The 18,618-nt window shown below is 36.5% G+C and overlaps 3 protein-coding genes across 7 annotated transcripts in view; all 3 read right to left on the bottom strand.

The window, feature by feature from the left end:
- Nucleotides 1-2,216, bottom strand: part of vps50 (VPS50 EARP/GARPII complex subunit) — a 124,548-nt gene extending 122,332 nt beyond the window's left edge. For 2 of the 4 annotated variants that reach the window (XM_042776965.1, XM_042776968.1), the window contains exon 1: nucleotides 2,050-2,214. In XM_042776965.1, coding sequence (XP_042632899.1) covers nucleotides 2,050-2,082 — 33 coding nt within the window. In that variant the 5' untranslated portion in view covers nucleotides 2,083-2,214. Of the gene's footprint in view, nucleotides 1-2,049 lie in introns of all 4 variants that reach the window. The other 2 variants (XM_042776966.1, XM_042776964.1) reach the window with 2 other exon arrangements.
- A 1,751-nt stretch (nucleotides 2,217-3,967) lies between these two features.
- LOC109111772 (HEPACAM family member 2-like) lies at nucleotides 3,968-15,030 on the bottom strand. Of its 2 annotated transcripts, XM_042776962.1 has the most exons (11): nucleotides 13,774-15,030; nucleotides 13,599-13,649; nucleotides 12,161-13,430; nucleotides 8,140-8,496; nucleotides 7,227-7,511; nucleotides 6,458-6,757; nucleotides 5,761-5,886; nucleotides 5,248-5,269; nucleotides 5,108-5,142; nucleotides 4,506-4,579; nucleotides 3,968-4,407 (listed from the first exon to the last, which is right to left on the bottom strand). In XM_042776962.1, exons 3-11 carry the CDS (start codon nucleotides 12,219-12,221, stop codon nucleotides 4,297-4,299), a joined length of 1,371 nt encoding a protein of 456 aa, XP_042632896.1. In that variant the 5' UTR covers nucleotides 12,222-13,430; nucleotides 13,599-13,649; nucleotides 13,774-15,030; the 3' UTR covers nucleotides 3,968-4,296. The 2 variants fall into 2 exon arrangements, with proteins under 2 accessions (XP_042632896.1, XP_042632897.1); XM_042776963.1 differs by lacking the exons at nucleotides 12,161-13,430; nucleotides 13,599-13,649; nucleotides 13,774-15,030 and adding an exon at nucleotides 10,334-11,478.
- Nucleotides 13,578-18,618, bottom strand: fam133b (family with sequence similarity 133 member B). Its single transcript, XM_042777186.1, has 10 exons — nucleotides 18,461-18,618; nucleotides 17,848-17,945; nucleotides 17,667-17,745; nucleotides 17,483-17,566; nucleotides 17,180-17,209; nucleotides 16,883-16,957; nucleotides 16,673-16,771; nucleotides 16,358-16,408; nucleotides 13,774-13,854; nucleotides 13,578-13,649 (listed from the first exon to the last, which is right to left on the bottom strand). Exons 1-10 carry the CDS (start codon nucleotides 18,482-18,484, stop codon nucleotides 13,578-13,580), a joined length of 693 nt encoding a protein of 230 aa, XP_042633120.1. The 5' UTR covers nucleotides 18,485-18,618.

The raw sequence follows: 18,618 nt of genomic DNA, 5'->3' as shown, positions 1-18,618 counted from the left end.
AATTCTTTCATTGTTCTCAGTCAAACTGAGAAAATGTTTTCTACAATCATCTGTCGAATGTAACGCCCAGATCCATCTTCCCCTCCTGCCTCAGTAATCTCCAAAGTGGTTCTTCACAAATTTGGTCATCCTCCAAGTCTGGGAGTGCAAGATCTCTATTAAATGGAAAATGATATTTTACTCATTTAATTTAAAATCAATGGGGAATGTGTAGCTAGGAGTTTTAATTACAGTTAAAAACATATTTATTACCTTGCCATGTTGTGCAAAACAACGCATGCACAGATAATGTTGCAGACTTTTTCTGGTTTCATTTTGAGCTCTGCATGCAGACAATGAAATCTTCGTTTCAGGACTCCAAAACACCTTTCAATAACATTTCTTGTTTTGGTATGGGCTGTGTTGTACCGAGCTTGAGGCACACTTACTGGATTTAAGAAAGGTGTGAGTAGCCAGGGTTTTAGTGGATAACCAGAGTCACCCAAGAGCACACCCTGCAATTCTCCTCTCTCAAATGCATCATGAATTCGGGAATTCACTAAAATTCTAGAGTCATGGGTTGATCCTGGCCAACGAGCAACACAGTTGAGCACTCTTAGTTTGGCATCACAAATAGCCTGCACGTTAATACTGTGATAGCCTTTCCTATTAACGAACAATGGCTCATGAGTTGAAGGTGCTTGAATCCTAATGTGTGTTCCATCAATGGCTCCAACTACATTTGGAAATCCTGCAATGTTGAAAAAATCTGCCTTCACCTTGTTCAAGGTAGAGACATCAGTCGGATAAAGTGGAAGTCTTCCTGACAGTGCACAGGCAACCCGATGAATAATTCTTGATGCTGTAGACTTGTGTACCCCAATTAAGTCTGCAGCTGTGTTTATAAAACATCCTGTGGCAAAGAAGCGTAGAGCTAGACATACTTGTAGCAGTGGAGAGATGCTGAAATTTCTTAAAGTTTCAGGCCTCAAATGCTCCTCCAAGTCAATTGCTAGTTCTTGTATTGCATGTCTAGGAAACCTTAGCTTCTCCCAGCAGTTCCTTTTCAGAAAGGACTTCTAATGGGTTTAAACGGTCTTTGAATACTCTTTCTCTTCTTATTGCCCTTTCATAAAAGCAAATATTAAAATGTGCCATACCGCAAGACAAAGTCGGGCCACATTTGTGAATCTAGAGCACTTGACAGTTTATTTGTTTCCATGGCAACATAGATTGTAAAGGAAAGTTAGCCAAGGGGAAACCAGTCTTACTTTTTTGTCTTAAATTAGACCAGTCTAAAATGTTATGCAACTGACTTAAAAAGTAAATACCAGTCTTAAAGAAAAAAATTAGACGACTAACTTGCAAGACTAGTCTTAAATAGATTTATGCAACCGGCCCCTGGTAATTGTTTAAATTGTTTTGCAACTGTCCAAGGCTGTCTCCATGGCAACTTGCTGTGACGCTCTATAATCTGCGGACTGAGGCATCTAGAGAGAATCGCAACTCTCCAGGCCTACACATACACTAACTCTTACACATATACAGATATGCATTCACCCCCCCAACCCCCATCCCTCGCCTTCGCCGCTTTGTTCCACCAGTCTGGCGAGCAGGTCTGTGACCAGCGCTGTAATGGCTGCAGGACCGGATGCTGATTGCCTGGGCTGGATCACCTCGATCCCCAACTTCCGTCCCCAGTTGCAAAGTCATGTTTTATGGTGTATTGATTATGTGCTTTTGTGCTGAGGTGTTTTTCCTGTCCTCAAACGGTGCTCCCAAAGGAGCACAGTCTGGGTGTTGGTTTTTTCCTCCTCTCTTTCCTAATGTTTTTTTGCTGTTATCTCTTCCCCTGTCTACTGTATTTCGTTGCCTTGTGCCCACATGTGCAATGACAATAAAGTTGAATCTAATCTAATCTAATTATTTATTCCATTTGCAATTGTATTATGTTTTATGCTGTTTTTCTGTTTGTTTGTGTTTTAGCTAGCAGGCTAGCTTAATAAAAAAGCTTCCGGATTCGTCAATGAAATCAAGAAGCAGCCTGATGTAAGATGAGAAATAACCCACCTGACGGGCCATCAAAGACTTGATTTTCTGCATTGTGCGGGTGAAAACACTAAGCAATAAACGTGATGTATCCTCTGGTCTTTTTCTGTCAAACGCGATTCAATCCTTGCTGTGCTAGACAGGTGCCATGTTTCACTGTTGGACTCACGTGACAGATGGCTAGGGCAGCATGGGATATGTAGTTCCTCTGATCCATGCCTCTGAATAGCATAGTAGCATACCACTTTCGTAGAGGTAGTACTGAGCAGTACACAAAAACTGTTAATATGGAAGCCCAGGTCCAGTTGTTGTTCAGCATGACAAAAAATACGCAATATTGATGTGCGCATTTCAGTTCCTCCATATACAAAAAAAAAGCATAAAAAATCATGATTTGATACATAGGCCTAGTGATTATGACCTAAAAGCAGAAAATATAAATAAATACATAAATAAAAACAAATGAAAAAAATCTAAATTATATAAAACGTCATATTTATGGCAAAAGGTTATGGAAAAGTGTCATAATTTCATTCATAATCATTTATTTATTTATTTATTTATTAGTCAATTGTTTTCATGTCTAATTTTAGACTTTTGTCAAAATTCTGACTTTTATATATATATATATATATATATATATATATATATATATATATATATATATATATATATATATATATATATATATATATATATATATATATATATATATATAATATTTTATATAAGAAGTTTTTTCACATTTTGTCATTGCTTGTCATAACTTCTACTTTTTTATCTCACAATGTCACAATTATATTTCATAACTGACTTTTTCCTCTTTTTCTTTTTTTCTTTTTTTTTTTTTTTCCTGTGGCATTCTCATACAAAACTATGGTTCTTGTGCTTATTTGTTTTTATCAGTTTTACATTTAAAGCAAATAAAAAATCTGGCATGCCTCTGAGAAAGGAAAGCCTCTAGGAGAACAATTATATTTTTATAAGGGGGTGTACAGATTATTTTTTTTTTTTTTACATTCTTTTTGAGAGATAATTAAAAATGAAAGCTTTAAGGTATCTCCTGAATTGTCCAACAATTACTAGACCCCTGATTATACACACACACACAACTTATTTCTGTCTGTTGTAGAAGACTGCATTGTGTGTTACACTTGAGGTCCACAAACAAATAACATGAAATGAGTCAAGGATTCTTGGAAAAGGCCACAAAACCTCATTTGTTTGGGGCATTTACATCTCACAGTTCAGAGAAACGTTTACAGCAAAAATATACCTGACAAAAATATTCTAGCGTGGGAGTTAGAGACGAAATCTTCCAACTGGCTGTTCATGCTGATGTGAGCACACATAAGAGAGTAAGTGTTTCTCGTCAATAAAGTGCCGCTGATATCACTGAAAATTTCCCTGTCAAATAAGGGAGTGGCGCCTGGCTCCAGGCAGCTGAGCTGTTGAAGAATGCTTCTGCTCTTCCTTTGAATAAATCATTTTACCTTTTATAAAGCACTGTGTGTTTGTTCGAGTACTATTGCCGGTTATACCAAATAATCTCTCTGGTTGAAATACCCAACATTGCTTACCAAAATTAAAATGATCAGCTTAATATGTATACAGAAAGATTCACTGCAATACTTGCCATATTTCTAATATTCACCTTTGGAAGTTTTATACATTTAAACATTTATAATGCACAAATTCTTGTTATGACTTATATTTAATAAAATAAAAGAATGCAAAAAAAATTCTAAAAACCTTTATTTTCAAATTTCCGGAGCGTCCATCTGTGTTTAAAACGTGAACAGGTGCAGGTGCAACACATAGAAAACAAAACAGACAAAAGATGCCTGTTTTACATTCAACAAACTGCTACCCGTGAAATATATATAACATGTGGCATCTTGAAAATGTAATGAGCAATATAACAGAATACGCTGCAGTGTGCAAAAAAATACAGATTTAATGTACAAAATGCATACATCATATTTACATTCGAAATGCAGATGACGATTGTATTTATATAAATACTCTCAGCTTTTTCATAAAGCATGCTGCTACAGAAAAAAAATCGCATAGTTCTCTTGTTTTAAGACAATAAAAACTTCAGTGCCCAGCACAAGTTTAGAAATGTATGATTAGTATAAGTAGTATAAAAATGAATAATTGTAAAACAAAAGCTGTACTTAAATGTGTGACTGTAGAGAGAAAAATTGGCAGGAAAAAAATAGTGAAACGCCTTTAGATCCGAACACACATGACTATCCAGCTCTCTCATTTCAAAAGACTCATTGTTGGAGTTTCAGGCACATGTTTGATGACATCATATATGGTGGTATGCAAATCTTTGACTGAATCAAGCCGTGTCAAAGACCTGCAGGATGCCTGGAATACACAGAGAAGAAATATCAAACTGTTCTGGGGCAAAACTGCTCATGCAAAACACCAAGTGATTATTATTGATTATGTTTCTTTTTTTTAACCTGTGTTGACTCCATTTTCCCAGGTACAGAGACAAATTCATAAATGCCAAAGTCTACAGTTGCATCTTCATGACCTGCAAGTATATTAATCAGATTAGTGTATATTTATCACAATACAAAACAAATTTTAGGCACTGCATAATATATACTATACATTAAGTAATATAAATATTCAGTTTATTTATTTGTATTTATTTTTCATCTATTTGTTCATTTTTATTTATAATTTTGTTTGCAATAAAACAACTTCATAAGCCAATAATTTCTACTGATCCATGTTATGTAATGTATTTAAAGCAATTTGTTCGCACAGTAATAATTAAACAATTCCTTTTTAATTCACTAGCACACAAGTATTTTATTTTAAACAGTAAGTCATTGGTAAGATCCTATTTATTCTCCAAAGGGAGTAACTGTAAGTAAAGCCAGCACCATCAAGGTGGAAAATATGTTTATAATGTATGCTGACAGAAACCAAGCTGATATGATTATAGTAGTTGTGATGTTAATGGGTTTGGGGAGTTTGTTTGCACAGAGGTAGTGTACACATCACTGCTTAACAACACAGGTATATTGTAGTCTGAGACATGCAGTAAACCTACCAGAGCGGTGCAGTCCTCTCTGCTCTGTCATTGGCCTGGAGGACAGGATCAGTGATACATCAGTGATGTCACTTAAATACTGTAAATAATCATGTCATATATTTCTCAGATATTTGTATGGATAAGAAATATTTTCTTACCGCCTGTAGATAGTCTTTATCACTGTAGAAAAAGGATAGAAATTACATGTAAATCATTCCTAATGAATTACAATTATTTAATTTAAATATAAACTGATTTAAAGATTAAAGACCCCTTTGGAATAAGTTGAAAACAATAAGTTTTCTGTCCTGTGTTGATATTTTTCTGTATTTTTAGATTACTTTTTTTTTAAACAGACATAGTTTAACGGGATGAGGGACATACTCTTTCTGGAGAGCTTTTGACTGGATGAAAATCTGTGTAGTACAGAATGAGTCATTTTTACATGTGTATATCCGCTAAAAGTGAATTTTGACAACATTTAGGAGTGCACTAGCATACAGATGGCAAACACACAAAGCACTCACTGACTTAAAGCCACAAATCTTAAATTCGGATTTTTTGGGGGGTGGGGTCTTTAATCAAATGATATAATAAATAATTGATTTGTTCAAATGACACATTATTAAGGTGTTGCCTGAATATCTTTAAAAATCAGAATGATATCATACTTCTTCTTGGATGACAGCTCTTCCTTAGGAGCACAAACATCATACACACTATGATGAGGACTGACGAGATTGTAATGAAAGCCAGTGAAGACAGCACACCCCCTTCCTGGCTATATTTTGCTTTACCTGGAAACAGATCGATATCAGTGTTACTTACATTTTATATTTTAAAATACATGATTTCTGGTGTGATCAACCAAGAACTTGCATTGCATGCTTGCATTTTTTAATTCTGTATCCACACTGGACCAAAATTCACTGCCTGTAACAACATAAACAATAAGGACAGGTGCCAGCCCCTATTTACTTTCCACTGGAACAGCAACACTTAATCACAGGTGGGACAGATTTGCACTTAGCAACTGGGCAGGGAAAAAAAAAGCCCAGCTTGCTACAACCACGCAGACTAACAATGGATGGAATAACAAATAAGAAAGAAACACTAAAGCCAGTAACCATTTTTGTCATTATTACAGTTTTTGTCATCATTATTATTATTATTAAATATAGTCTATTTTGTATTATTATTAAACAATACTTATTTATGTGTTTGTCTGTAGAATTATTTAAGCTTCAATCTGCTTTGATTAGTTCAGAAGAGTTTAATCAAATAATCTGAGGGTTCCTTTCGAAATTACTGTCAGTATTTTGGCATGAGGATGAATGTTCAGATCTAAAACGGTGAACGCAAACATACCTCTGTCAAGACTGGCCATCACCAGTGTGAACTTGGTCTCGTCATGCTTCTTAGTCATATTGTTGAATGCTCTACACAAGAACTCTTTACCCTGGGGTAACTCATACGGCTTCACTTCAAACCGTGGTCCAGTCATGAGAACCTCTGTGCCGTTCTTTGTCTTAGAGATCCAGACGCAGGTGTTGGGAGGGTTGGAGTCTGCAATACACTCAAAAAAGGCCAGTTCCTCCGGGTTCACCATGAACACCCCTGCAGTTTTCAGACCTTGGTCAGAATTTACTGCCAAGTTATAAGGCCCGTCTGAAAAATTTGGTAACGTTACAAAACATTATTAGTAGTTTCTTTAACATTCATTTAAAATAAATTTCATTGCAATTTTCTGTTACTTTTAGTTCTATAGTTCTATTACTATTACTTTATTATGTCAGTGATATTGTACAACAATAGGAATGTTAACAGAGAAAAACAGATACATTTTTCAGGTGGTCTATATATATATATACATTATATTAATTTCTTTAGAGGTACAACTTTTTTTAATGAGGGGAAAAATGAAGTTATCCATATTCATATTTCAGGTCGACTTTTGTTTTAATATAAATGACATGTCAGGACAGACCATGTGTAACGTTTGAGTAACAATGCAAACAGCAGGTAATTCTCAGGCTGCAGGAGGAACCAGTGTGCGATAATAATGCGGTGATTTACACATGGAATGATAACAGCTGATAAGTGAGCTTGGAGTCACAAAAGTATATTAGATACTCACAGAACACAATGAGTTCAGCCTGTTTGCTTAGCTTGCTGCTAATGTGGTTTTGGGCCTCACAATTGTATTGACCGATGTCTTCTTTCTTGACAGGGTTTATAACAAGTGTCCCATGATCTTGTGAGAATGTATGCCGCTCACTTGGACCAACCACCATGTTGTTTTTTAGCCATTTGAAATGAACATTTGTCCCATGTTCAACAGAACAAGTCAGTGTCACATTGTCCCTGTCTTCCACCAGTTCTGATTCTGGGGTCTTAGTAATAAGAGGCATGGATACAGGCACTGGGAGCAGAAAAGACATTAAATTAAGTACTTTCAAGAAAAGAGATATATATGTATGGAAGCCCGCTTATGTCTCTTATCGTAATCATGAACACACTGGTTCTAGTACAAATAGTTTTATTGTTTGCTAAACTGTTTACTGTTATTTTTCTAGATATTTACCAATAGTGAATAATGAAGCAGAAGTCTTATACATTCACAGAAAATAGCTCACTTTCGCGTTGAAAAATAAGGTGAACTAAGTTGCAATTGTGAGATATAAAGACACATTGTGAGTTAAAAGGTCACAATTATGAGACACAAAGTCAGAGTTACGCAATATGAAGTTGAAATTGTGAGATAAAAAGTTACATTGTGAGTTAAAAGTCACAATTATGAGAAACAAAGTCACAGTTGCGCAATATGGCACATGGCAGGAGTTAAAGTCATTGAAAGTCACATTGGGAGGTATAAAGTTAACTGTGAGACATTAAATCACCATTTTCAGGTATGAATTGAATTTTTACTCTGAGATGAAAACAGCTTCCATATGAATGAGTTTCACAAGATGTTAAAAGCATTAGTAATTAATACTACATCAATAGCTGTCATGAATGAGATCCTTCCCAAAACACTCAAATGTTCTTACCACTGACTGTGACTGTCACTCTTTTTGTGACTGCAACTGGACTGGGAATTCCTGGGAAGATGATGTTGATCTGCAGCTCGTATTCCCCCTGTGTGTCTTCAGCCAGATGTTCAAAATATAGTGAGACGTCAGGCAAACTGAGTGCCGGACTGTTCTTTAGACGCAGATTTGGGATGGCATTGATGTTGTTGAAAGTGACCAAAAGAGTGTTATTAGGCTTAATCTTGCACCAGGACCCCTGGAACGTCACATTGTGGACATCAAAATGAGTCTCAACTTTGAGGAACATCGGGTCCCCCATTATCCCATGCTGTGTGGGCTGCAGTGAAACGCATTCGATGCATTTAGAGTCCGTACCTGTTTAAAAGAGAGGGTTTAATGAAGCTTAATGTACTGTCAAAAAATACAAGTAAAATGTACACATATAAACAGTTTTGTGTAATGTTAAAGGGGTCATATGACATTGCTAAAAAGAATATTATTTTGTGTATTTGGTGTAATGTAATGTGTTTATGTGGTTTAAGGTAAAAAAAAAACTGAAAAAAAAATATTTGGAAAAAAGGAAAATTAATATTTACTATATTTCGCCTTTCTGAAACACGTCGATTTTTACAAAGCAATACTGTCTTTTTATGCGTTGCGTTGCGTATCGGGCTGCATAAACATAAAACCATGTCTGCATTTGTGATCGGAGAAGCAACAAAAAACAAGCTCTACTCTACACTGCTCAAAACTCGCGTTTGAATCATCAATGGCAAATTCTTTAAATATGAAAACGTACTTACAGTCTGTGAGTCAGAAGCGCCAGACTGTCCTTGCAAAGTTGGAATTGGCCTACTTAATAGAAATAGACACCGGCATTGTAGCCTACTCTCACAGGAAACAGTCCTCATCCTCCCTAAAATGCGCTCCACACATATAAATAATTGGGTTGAGCTGTTCCAGAACAGTGTTGTAAATACCACTTAACCATTGATTTCTAGTTGTGTCCTCTTTTGGAAGGCCAAACAAAGTAGTTTCGCTTTCACAACAAAACAGCATCTCCACAACATCGCGGCGGCGGCAACAGAGAGAATAAAAGTTACACCTTCTTTGCATGAACATTTGGGCGGTGTTATGCAAATCTTCCCACATTGTGACGTAGACATGTGGGGGCGTGTTAGAACGAGACGTTTTAGGAGGGCGTGGACAAGTCTTAAATTTTATAAACAACATCTATTTGGATTTAAGACTTTAGTCTTTAGTTAAAGAAAAATTTAAATCGCATCATATAACACCTTTAAAAGAGCTATTCAGTCATGCCGTCCATTTGTAGGCCAAACGGAAAGCTAAGTCACCATGGATACTCTCAGGAAGTTCAAACAGATTTTTAGAATAACGTTTTTTGATTTATGGTTATAATAAGATCACTGGACTTAAACACAACTTAACTTTCATTACCAGTTTTGTTCTACAATATAAATTGCACACAGTCATTGTTTAAATGTAAAGTTTGAAAACGTTGTGTGCATTAGCAACACTTGATGCTAACAAGTTGCTACATAAGGAGTACAACTACAAGTTCACATGCCATTACATAACAATCTCTTAACAACTTGCATTGCTCTTTTAGATTGGGGGCAGCACTATTGTCTCTTGTGTATATAACATAAATTTCTAATATAAATTATTTTAATTTGACATTATTACAAAATGCACTTTTTAAAAGTGTACTTAAGTGTGTTAGGAAAAGGTCATTAAAAGTATATTTACATAGCCTTTAATTTCCTTAATATTATATTATCTGCAAGTACAGGTTTTTAAAAATATACTTTTAATATTTGAAGTACACAACAAATGAACATTCAATACAGAACACTTCTTTTTCACAAGGGACTGCACACACAGAACTGTCCATAAAGCAGAGAAGACCCTCTGTATGTACACCATCAAAACCATCCCAGGACTCAAGTGCTCAATATTTATGTTTTTGGTCATTTACGCAGAACGGTACTACATAAGAACCCGTAATGTTTATCATTAACAGTGACATTGCTGGTTAAATCATTAATGTTTATCATTAACAGTGACATTGCTGGTTGAATCATTCATCTAAATCCGTCGCTAATCTGAGCAATTTTCCTTCTCCTTCAGTTTACTTGGACACTTCAAATGAACTATACAAAAGGAAATTAGCAGAGTAAATCAGACATACCTTACTCTCACATAATCTGCAATTCCAGCATGACACTGGATTCATCCACATCATTAATTAGCTCATACACACAGATCTGCGGTTTAATCACCACTGCCTTTGCCCTCACAACTTGATCCTATACCTACGTGAGCAAATATTGACCAGCTTCTCAGAATGATAGTGATCAAACATCAAGTTCTCTCTAATTTGTCGGAACTGGTCCATGAGCAAACACTCAGGAATCGCATACACTGCATCAAGTCTTGGAGACCTGATTGGAAAAATAATGCTCCCATAATACAAAGTGGACCCTACTGAACTCTTGTCGTATCTCATTTACTTAAGGATAAGATTTCTTTTGCACGGATGAAATGAACGTAGGCTGTGGACTGGAGGCCCTGCTCTAACTGACATCTGTTAATCTGCATTACGTTGCTAGGCAAGGCCGTGTGGCAGCAGGCAGGTAGGCAGTAAGCAGGTAAACAGTCTTATACTTCTTCCCCCTTATCACTCTTGTGCCCCTTAACTACCCGGACATGGCCATCTCCACCCCTTTACTTGCTTCTACCGGCCTGCTGACAGCCAGTGTTGTGCATTACAATAGTTAACTGCGTGGCTCGTGTTGTGCACTAAATAATAAATAAAGACACCCCTATTGCACGCATAAAGGACCAGGGGGCAGATTAGGTGGAAGCAAAAAGCGTGCCTGTGTTTACGCCACACTAAGTTATGAATACATCACTTATAAGTGTGCTTGGGCTGTTCTGGTCTTATGGACTCCAAACGAGGTGAGAATTATTGCGGGGATAGCAACAGTGCACTTACACCACGACAAAAGGCGTTAGGAATTGAGCTGTTCACACCAACAAGCAAACAATCAGCTCCTTACACATCCCCAGACATAAACAAACATTAGACTATTCATACCCCTTGATAATCCACTACGGCCATTTATGATGCGACCAAAATGCACATACAAATGTGTAGACTGGAAAATGAACAAAAGCCGGACCGTGAATAATCCACTAAGCCTTGAATGTTTGTTTTTGTATTTTTATAGCATCATGTGACACAAAAAGCTAATTGTAGGAACTGTCTGCCATAAGACTACGACTCGAGTCATATGTATGTCTTGTCATGTCTTATCTTAATCTCGAAATGTATTACATATTTGTATTAAAAACATTTTTAAAATTAAAAATGTGTGTATATGTATATGTATATTTTATTTTAAGATATATTTTTACATTTTGTGTGTTGATTGAAATAAAATTTGTGAAAAATGTAATATATATAGGACAAATAGTGCTTATGTTCATTTAAAAAACTTTAATGCATAAATTATTATATACACCTTTGTTTGTTTGATGTTACGGTGGGAATATATTCCACTGAAAATCTAAATATGGAAGTGAAAATAGGAAGTGCCATGCTATTTCAGAATTAGAGAAACAACCACAGTTCTATTCTTTCAGGTTCTGTGCCACCTTGCTACTTGAAATAATGTGGAGAGAAGGTTGTTTTTTGCTGAAATTCAACAGTTGTCAATAGGAAGTAACAATTTTCACAAAAAAAATATTTAAATTACATGTTTTTCAGAGTATCCCTCCATATTTTTCTTTAGATATGTACACATTTTTCAATTACATTTCGGTTTAAATAATAAACATTTTACGGCAAACTCTAGAAATGCATTTAATTACATCACAAAATATTGACTTTCTCTCATTGGCTTAACCTCACATTTCTGGCCAAAACAATTAAATAAAATAAAAATCTATTTGAAGTTTTAGTGTGTAACATCACTGCTTCCATTCATTCAAATATTAATGAAAAGCATCTTACCAGGAATGATTAGAAATAAGGTGAACATGAGCAGAAACATAGTGACTCCAACACATTCCATTTCTGCTATATAATCTCTAGAAGCTGTGTGACAAGAAAAGGGAACTGGTGACAGTATTTGCCAGGGAAATGAGAGAAGCTAGTTGAGGCCCCTCCCACATGCCATTTGGACACATACACCTGGTTGAGCTTCCAAAACACTGCTGTCACCCTGAGGGCCAGAGACCGTCTCACCAATACACATTCACTGCAGATATACACAGCTTAAGCACAGTGTCAAATCACAGTAGAAGAGTTCTCTTAAACAGTTGTGGTACACACACAGCTACATGTGTGAAAGCAGCATAGACCGACATTCAAGTCCCAGACAGACAAAGCATACAGTGCACGGACATGCAAAGTTTCGCCTAAATCCATGCATGACTTAAGACACAAAACAATGTTTTTCAGAGTCATCACACATAAACTTGGAGCAAAGCTTGAGTTAAATACCCGAATTGACATGAAAACTGTTTTTACTGTAATTTTGATCATATAAATGCAGGCTTAGTGAGCATTAGTGGCGTTCTAAAAACCTTTACAAATCTTACCAACCCCCAAACTTTTGAACGGTAGGGTATATTTGAATTTTGTGCATTTTTACCTTATTTTTTGTGGTGTTTTATTGCATTACAATTAACAAAGTGCGAACTCACAATCACAACTTGGGTAAAATACAGTTGTTTTGCCATGCCGCTGAAAATTCTGCTTTTTTCTAATATCACAGAAAGACCATTGTCAGCTTCGTAGGGAAAAACAGAAGCATGGATTTTCTAAAAATATTTAATGCAAATCAGCCACCTTTACAACCTGTAAACCAGAAATTTTCATGCAGATCAAAATCAGCACAAATATACTGTACACAGGGCCACCAGTGGTGTAAATGACCTTTATTTGGACTGAGAATTATCTGCTTAAAAAACAAACACAAACCTGACATAATGAACCTCAAACCCCTTATAACTCCCCGGTCACACGATCCTCTCATCCAAGTCTGCCACAAAGCCGCACAGTGCTAAGAACCACCCACTTTTAAGAGTCACTTGGACAAATATCTAATGCCCCCCCCCCTTCTTCTTCGTCTATATTCCCTCTTGAATTCCAGAAGCCTGTTGTGCAGGACGCCACACTCACTAACACTTCAGTCCAACTCAGAGCCGGATGTCTTCCTCTTTTTCTTTTTGCTGTGTTTCTTATGCTTCTTTTTTTTCTTTTTCTTCTTAGACTTGTCCTGTAAATAGATTAAAAAGAAAAAAAAAAACAGTCATTATGAAGTTCTGTTTAGCGAATCCACTATGAATAACATTTCTGTGAGTGATGCGGGTAGCATGTTCAGTCATTTCCACCCTCATATGGACAAAAAAACAATCCGCTTTAACTATGACACTGGAAGGCTTACTGTAATTTTCTCCTTCTCTTCACTACTGCGTTTTTTCTTTTTGGACTCAGCCTAAAAAATAAAAAAATTGTGAAAAAAAATAAACAGTTGAGTTTAGCATGTCACACAGTATTTGCTGCGCTAAACTATTTAATGACACTTATTAAGGTCACAGAGGGTTTAAACACACTCTTACATCTCTGTCTACATCAGACTCATCTGAGGACTCTGAGTGACTCCTTTCAGCTTTCCTCTTCCTTCGGCCATCCCTTTCATCCTTTCAAACAAAAACATTTAACATATGATTCGAAACACTGGCATTTAAAATTCTGGGGTCTCTATGATTTTTTTTTTTTTTAAAAAGGACTCCTACACCGTGCCCTAACTACACATGCTGCAACACCGTGACACGCAATAAAAGATATCTTTTCCATGTTATTCAGTGTTTTTGTCCTAACCAGCCACAACGACAACATGCAAAGTTTCTAATTTTGAAACGGTTTCTATTTCTGTGACGTTGCGGAACAACAACATAAAACTATGATAATGATCATCTCAGGTACTGATTATGTGCTTTATTCAATGTTAAATGTGTCTAATGTGAGTTTGAATATCATATTGTGTGACATTTTTAGCCGTACTGAAAGCAACAACAGATTAAAGCAAACATGTTAAAACTGCGAACTCAATGTGAACCAACAAGTGTTTTCCATGACAAAGATGGTATCAGTCACACAGTATGTACTTTTAATAATGTTAAAAAGGTTTAAAATTTATGAATTAGATTATAAACTTGTCTATTTCATTGGGAGTGCAGAGCGCTTCTGAATGGATGTGATATTTGAGCGATTCCGTTGCATTGCGTTGTCGCATCACGTCTGGTGAAATACTGGATGTGTCACATTCCACGGATGAGAATCCATGAAAAGCATTATTAGACCGTTTTCTAAGGCTGCATGAAATATTAAAACCATTTAAAAGTCATAAAGCAGAGTGCTATTGTGATTCACTGTGATTAAATTAAATATATGTATTTATATGCACTGCAGGTTTAATATGCGCTTTATTTATATGCGTGTAGGTTATGTGCTCCGTTCACAGTAAATGCTGCTTCACACAAAGTTATCATTTACATGCGCGGACCGTCTCAAAGTCTGAGTTGTGTATAATGTTCATCTGGGAACAATGTGCACCATTCTATTAGATTTAGAAGGTAAATCATTTCTACATCTATGCCAACACAAAAGAGTGCATCATTATCTTTCTAAATAAGCTAAATGTTCATTGCGACTTTAAAATAAGTTTAAACCCTTTCTCTGAGTTTACATGTTTTGATGTCCTCATATTCTTGTTGAAGAAATAACAGTGGATGTAGCATTTCTATCATAAAGTAGTTGTCAATTATTAAAGATTAAAGGGAAAGTTCACCCAGAAATAAAAATTTCAAGTTTATCTGCTTACCCCCAGGGCATCCAAGATGTAGGTGACTTTGTTTCTTCAGTAGAACACAAACAAAGATTTTTAACTCAAACTGTTACAGTCTTTCAGTCATATAATGTAAGTGGATGGCAATCACGGCTTTGAGAGCCAAAAATAAAAAATACAAACAAAACCAAATTAATTGTGCCCTCGCTCCGCACTACTGCTGAGCCCGCACTTGGGTGAGCTCCGCAGCAGACCTCCACCCGACAGTCAAAGCGGCATTACGTCATGAAAGTGCAGACTCAGAGGAAGAGCGCGAGGGTTTAGAGTGCCATTTGGGACATTATCGCCACCTGTCTCTCAGGTGGACCATTGACACTATCTACAATCTCAATCAGGAGTATCAATGGTCCATTTGAGAGATAGGTGGCGGTAATGCACTTATAACGATGCGTTCCAAACGGGATATATTCGCCCTCCGAAGGGCAGTTTGGAGTGAAAACAATCATGGCCGCCATATTAAAGGGTCGATCCAAACCGAAGTGCTCAAAACTGGCCACTTCAAAGGGCCCTTCGGAATGAAGGATTTCGAAGGGTACAATTAATGGACACTTCGGGCTCCCATGATCCTTTGCATGATGATTGTGTCTCTGCGTGGGCACGTGATGATGATGACGCAGAAGGGCGCTTTAAGAAACAGTTGTTTGGTCCCCTACACCCTTCAAAGCTCTCACTCTTGAGGGTAAACCCTTTGAAGGGATTAGGGCATAGAGATGAGCCCTTCCGAATGGAACGCAGGGTAAGTCTGCGATCCGCCATAAAGATACCTCACGCACAGGCTGGAGAAGACAATGCGAATGCACTCAGGACAGTTCAGACATTGCAGTGAAATTCAGAGGTAAAAAACTATATAAATACTGTTCAGTTTTTTGCACAGAGAGATCATTTTGTGTATTTACACAACAATGTATCGTCACGAGCCACAGGATTTAATTTGGTTATGTTTGTGTATGTTTTATGACTCTCAAAGCCGTGCTTCCCATTCACTTACATTATACGACTGACAGACTGCAACGGTTTGACTTTAAAATCTCTGTTTGTATTCTACTGAAGAAACAAAGTCACCTACATCTTGGATGCCCTGGGGGTAAGCAGATAAACATCAAATTTTCATTTTTGGGTGAACTATCCCTTTATGTGGACATTTGAATTAAATGTTTAGTCGATATTAAATGAGGATTACATTACATGGTGCTGTAAAGTGAAGTGATGTAAAGTTTATGTAAAATTGTTTTTGCCTAATTGATTATTTTTGTATGTTTGTTTTTATATATTTTTTTCAAGTATGAGTTTTGTATTGAATTGTTTTTGTTTGCATCCAGTTTCTTCTTCTTTTTCTTGGATGACTCCTAGAGATACGAAAGATCAGACTTAGTCTCACAAGTCTAGACATATCTATTCATTATCACCAGCAATTTAGCTTTTATGTTCATTTTATTCTGCACTGGAAATGAATATTCATGGAGGAAAATCAACTTTGCAAAAGATTTGCTAAATCTAGAATAACAATACGTTGTGGCTAGTTTCAATTAGACCAGATACTTCCTTGACTGACAGGAACAATCCTTTTAAACCATGTCATATTTTTCCTTGCAGATATAAACAAACTATACCCTGCTATCAGTCTCTGACTCTGTGTCAGAATCATCAGACGCTCTCCGGGCAGAGGATCTTTTTCTTTTTTTCTTCTTTTTCATATTTTTCTTTTCATCCTGAAAAGTCAGCAGAACAGACAAACAGAGAATATTTAGTAATAAGGTATGGCCATTTAAATAATGCATGCAAATAATGTACATATAATTCTAATTATAAGCAAGACTTACATCATCTTCAGAGTCTGAGGAGGAACTGGAGGAGGAATCAGAACTCGATGAGGAGGAGGAGGAAGATGAGGAATGCTTGACCAAACACAACAAAAGCAGAATTTGTTAGATTTTAAGCCACTTAAAACTGATCTGCCGCCTCATGGATAACAGGCCAGATGGATACCAAATACTCTACAAATGCAAAACCCTCTTCTAGTATGGGACATTAACTGAAACCAATATTCCACTTTTCTATTATTGATTAATCACTGGTTTACAGTTGCTCAGGATATGAAAAAGGAGAGCTCTCCTCACCCTACTGGACTTTTTCTTCTCCTTCTTTTTCTGGAAAACATAAAGATAAATATCAGGATATCATAGACCAATTTTAAATATAACAAAAAATTTGTGATTGGCAACTTAAAACTGATTTTTTTATTACTGATATTTGAGTGCAAAATACACTCTTCAGCTGATATATTTTCATGTCTTTATAAATCCCTATTTATTCCTCTCTTCTGATATAGTACTTAGTACGAAATCTATAAACTGTTGGCTAAAATCTGACTGTATTTGCGTTTTACAAATGTGATCTCAGATTACGACATCAACTCTAACCTCTTTCTTTTCCTTGTCTTTTTCTTTCTTTTCACCTCCACCAAGTACCTTCTCCCTGTTTTTCTCCAGTTCCTTCTTCCATCGCTGTGAAAAATGAATAAACGCACATATGATCCACAAAGCAGCTCTGAATCTATTGCAAATCCACTGAATCTAGTTTAAAAGAAGAAGAAAAAAACTCTACCTCGTTCATTCTGTCCTCAAAATCAGCCAGAGCTCTGGAGCCTTTCTTCTTTTTTTCCAGTTGTTCTTTTACCTCCTCCCTGATAAACAGAACATACAGAGATACACATAAAGAAATAAGACCTTAAAATCACATAACCACTGTCGATTCTTCAGTTTTAATCAGAATCATGTCTCCTCACCATGATGGCCGTGGTCTGCTGAGATAATCCTGAATGGTGGGGCCAGAATTGGGAGCTGGTCCTCTGGCTCTGGCAGCAGCTATTGGGTTCAAGTACGCCTGAAACACAATCAGATATTAATATTCCTAATACAGCCAGCACATCATCAGCAATCACAAAACATGCTTATAAACACGTTTCACCTGGAGACTGCTAAAATAACTGTATGCTACAAATTATCATCATTTCACTTAAATGAATTATGCATTACATTTTTTATACGCTCAACAAAAATACAGCAGCAAGCATTCTATGTAACAGAACACTTAAGATGAATGTGTGCTAGCCGAGTTAGCATGTCTGAGCCAGATAGCCACATGCATTAGCCATACCAAGCAATCTAGCATGCTATTTAAGCAATGCCAACATTTTACAAGTTGTGCCAGGCTGCAAACATAAAACAATGTAAATGAAATATCTAATAACCGTGTTCTTTCAGTCTGTAAGTGGACGTGGCTAATGTGTTTGGCTACGTTAAGTGTTTTGACGCGTTAGCACTGCGGCTTAAAGGCCTCTTGATTATTTTCCCTGGAAATATCAGGAAGATACGAGTTGGTAAACTACCTTTACTTACCACTCTATTATCTCGCTTGCCCATTCCTGCAGATTTTGCCTAAAACCCTGTAGGCTAAAATCTATGAAATCAGCCTTCTGTTTACATGGCTCTGGTGCTTGCGGTGTCTCCCAGTGTACAGCGAGAACTTCTGAATAATTGCCACCTAGCGGTTCCTC

This window comes from Cyprinus carpio, chromosome A19 (genome assembly GCF_018340385.1).
Source record: "Cyprinus carpio isolate SPL01 chromosome A19, ASM1834038v1, whole genome shotgun sequence".
NCBI lineage: Eukaryota > Metazoa > Chordata > Actinopteri > Cypriniformes > Cyprinidae > Cyprinus > Cyprinus carpio.
Note: the sequence above shows the minus strand (reverse complement) of the source record. Positions and strands in the feature narration are given on the sequence as shown.

What these genes read in the sequence shown, in the direction of transcription:
- LOC109111772 (XM_042776962.1), bottom strand. Translation starts at nt 12,221, where the DNA reads ATGGAATGTGTTGGAGTCACTATGTTTCTGCTCATGTTCACCTTATTT. An exon ending in GAGAGGACTGCACCGCTCTG is followed by an intron (nt 4,580 to 5,107) that starts GTAGGTTTACTG and finishes ATATACTTGCAG; the next exon opens with GTCATGAAGATGCAACTGTA. An exon ending in GGAAAATGGAGTCAACACAG is followed by an intron (nt 4,408 to 4,505) that starts GTTAAAAAAAAG and finishes TGTGTATTCCAG; the next exon opens with GCATCCTGCAGGTCTTTGAC.
- fam133b (XM_042777186.1), bottom strand. Translation starts at nt 18,484, where the DNA reads ATGGGCAAGCGAGATAATAGAGTG. An exon ending in TTGAGGACAGAATGAACGAG is followed by an intron (nt 17,567 to 17,666) that starts GTAGAGTTTTTT and finishes CATTTTTCACAG; the next exon opens with CGATGGAAGAAGGAACTGGA. An exon ending in CCTCAGACTCTGAAGATGAT is followed by an intron (nt 16,772 to 16,882) that starts GTAAGTCTTGCT and finishes CTGACTTTTCAG; the next exon opens with GATGAAAAGAAAAATATGAA.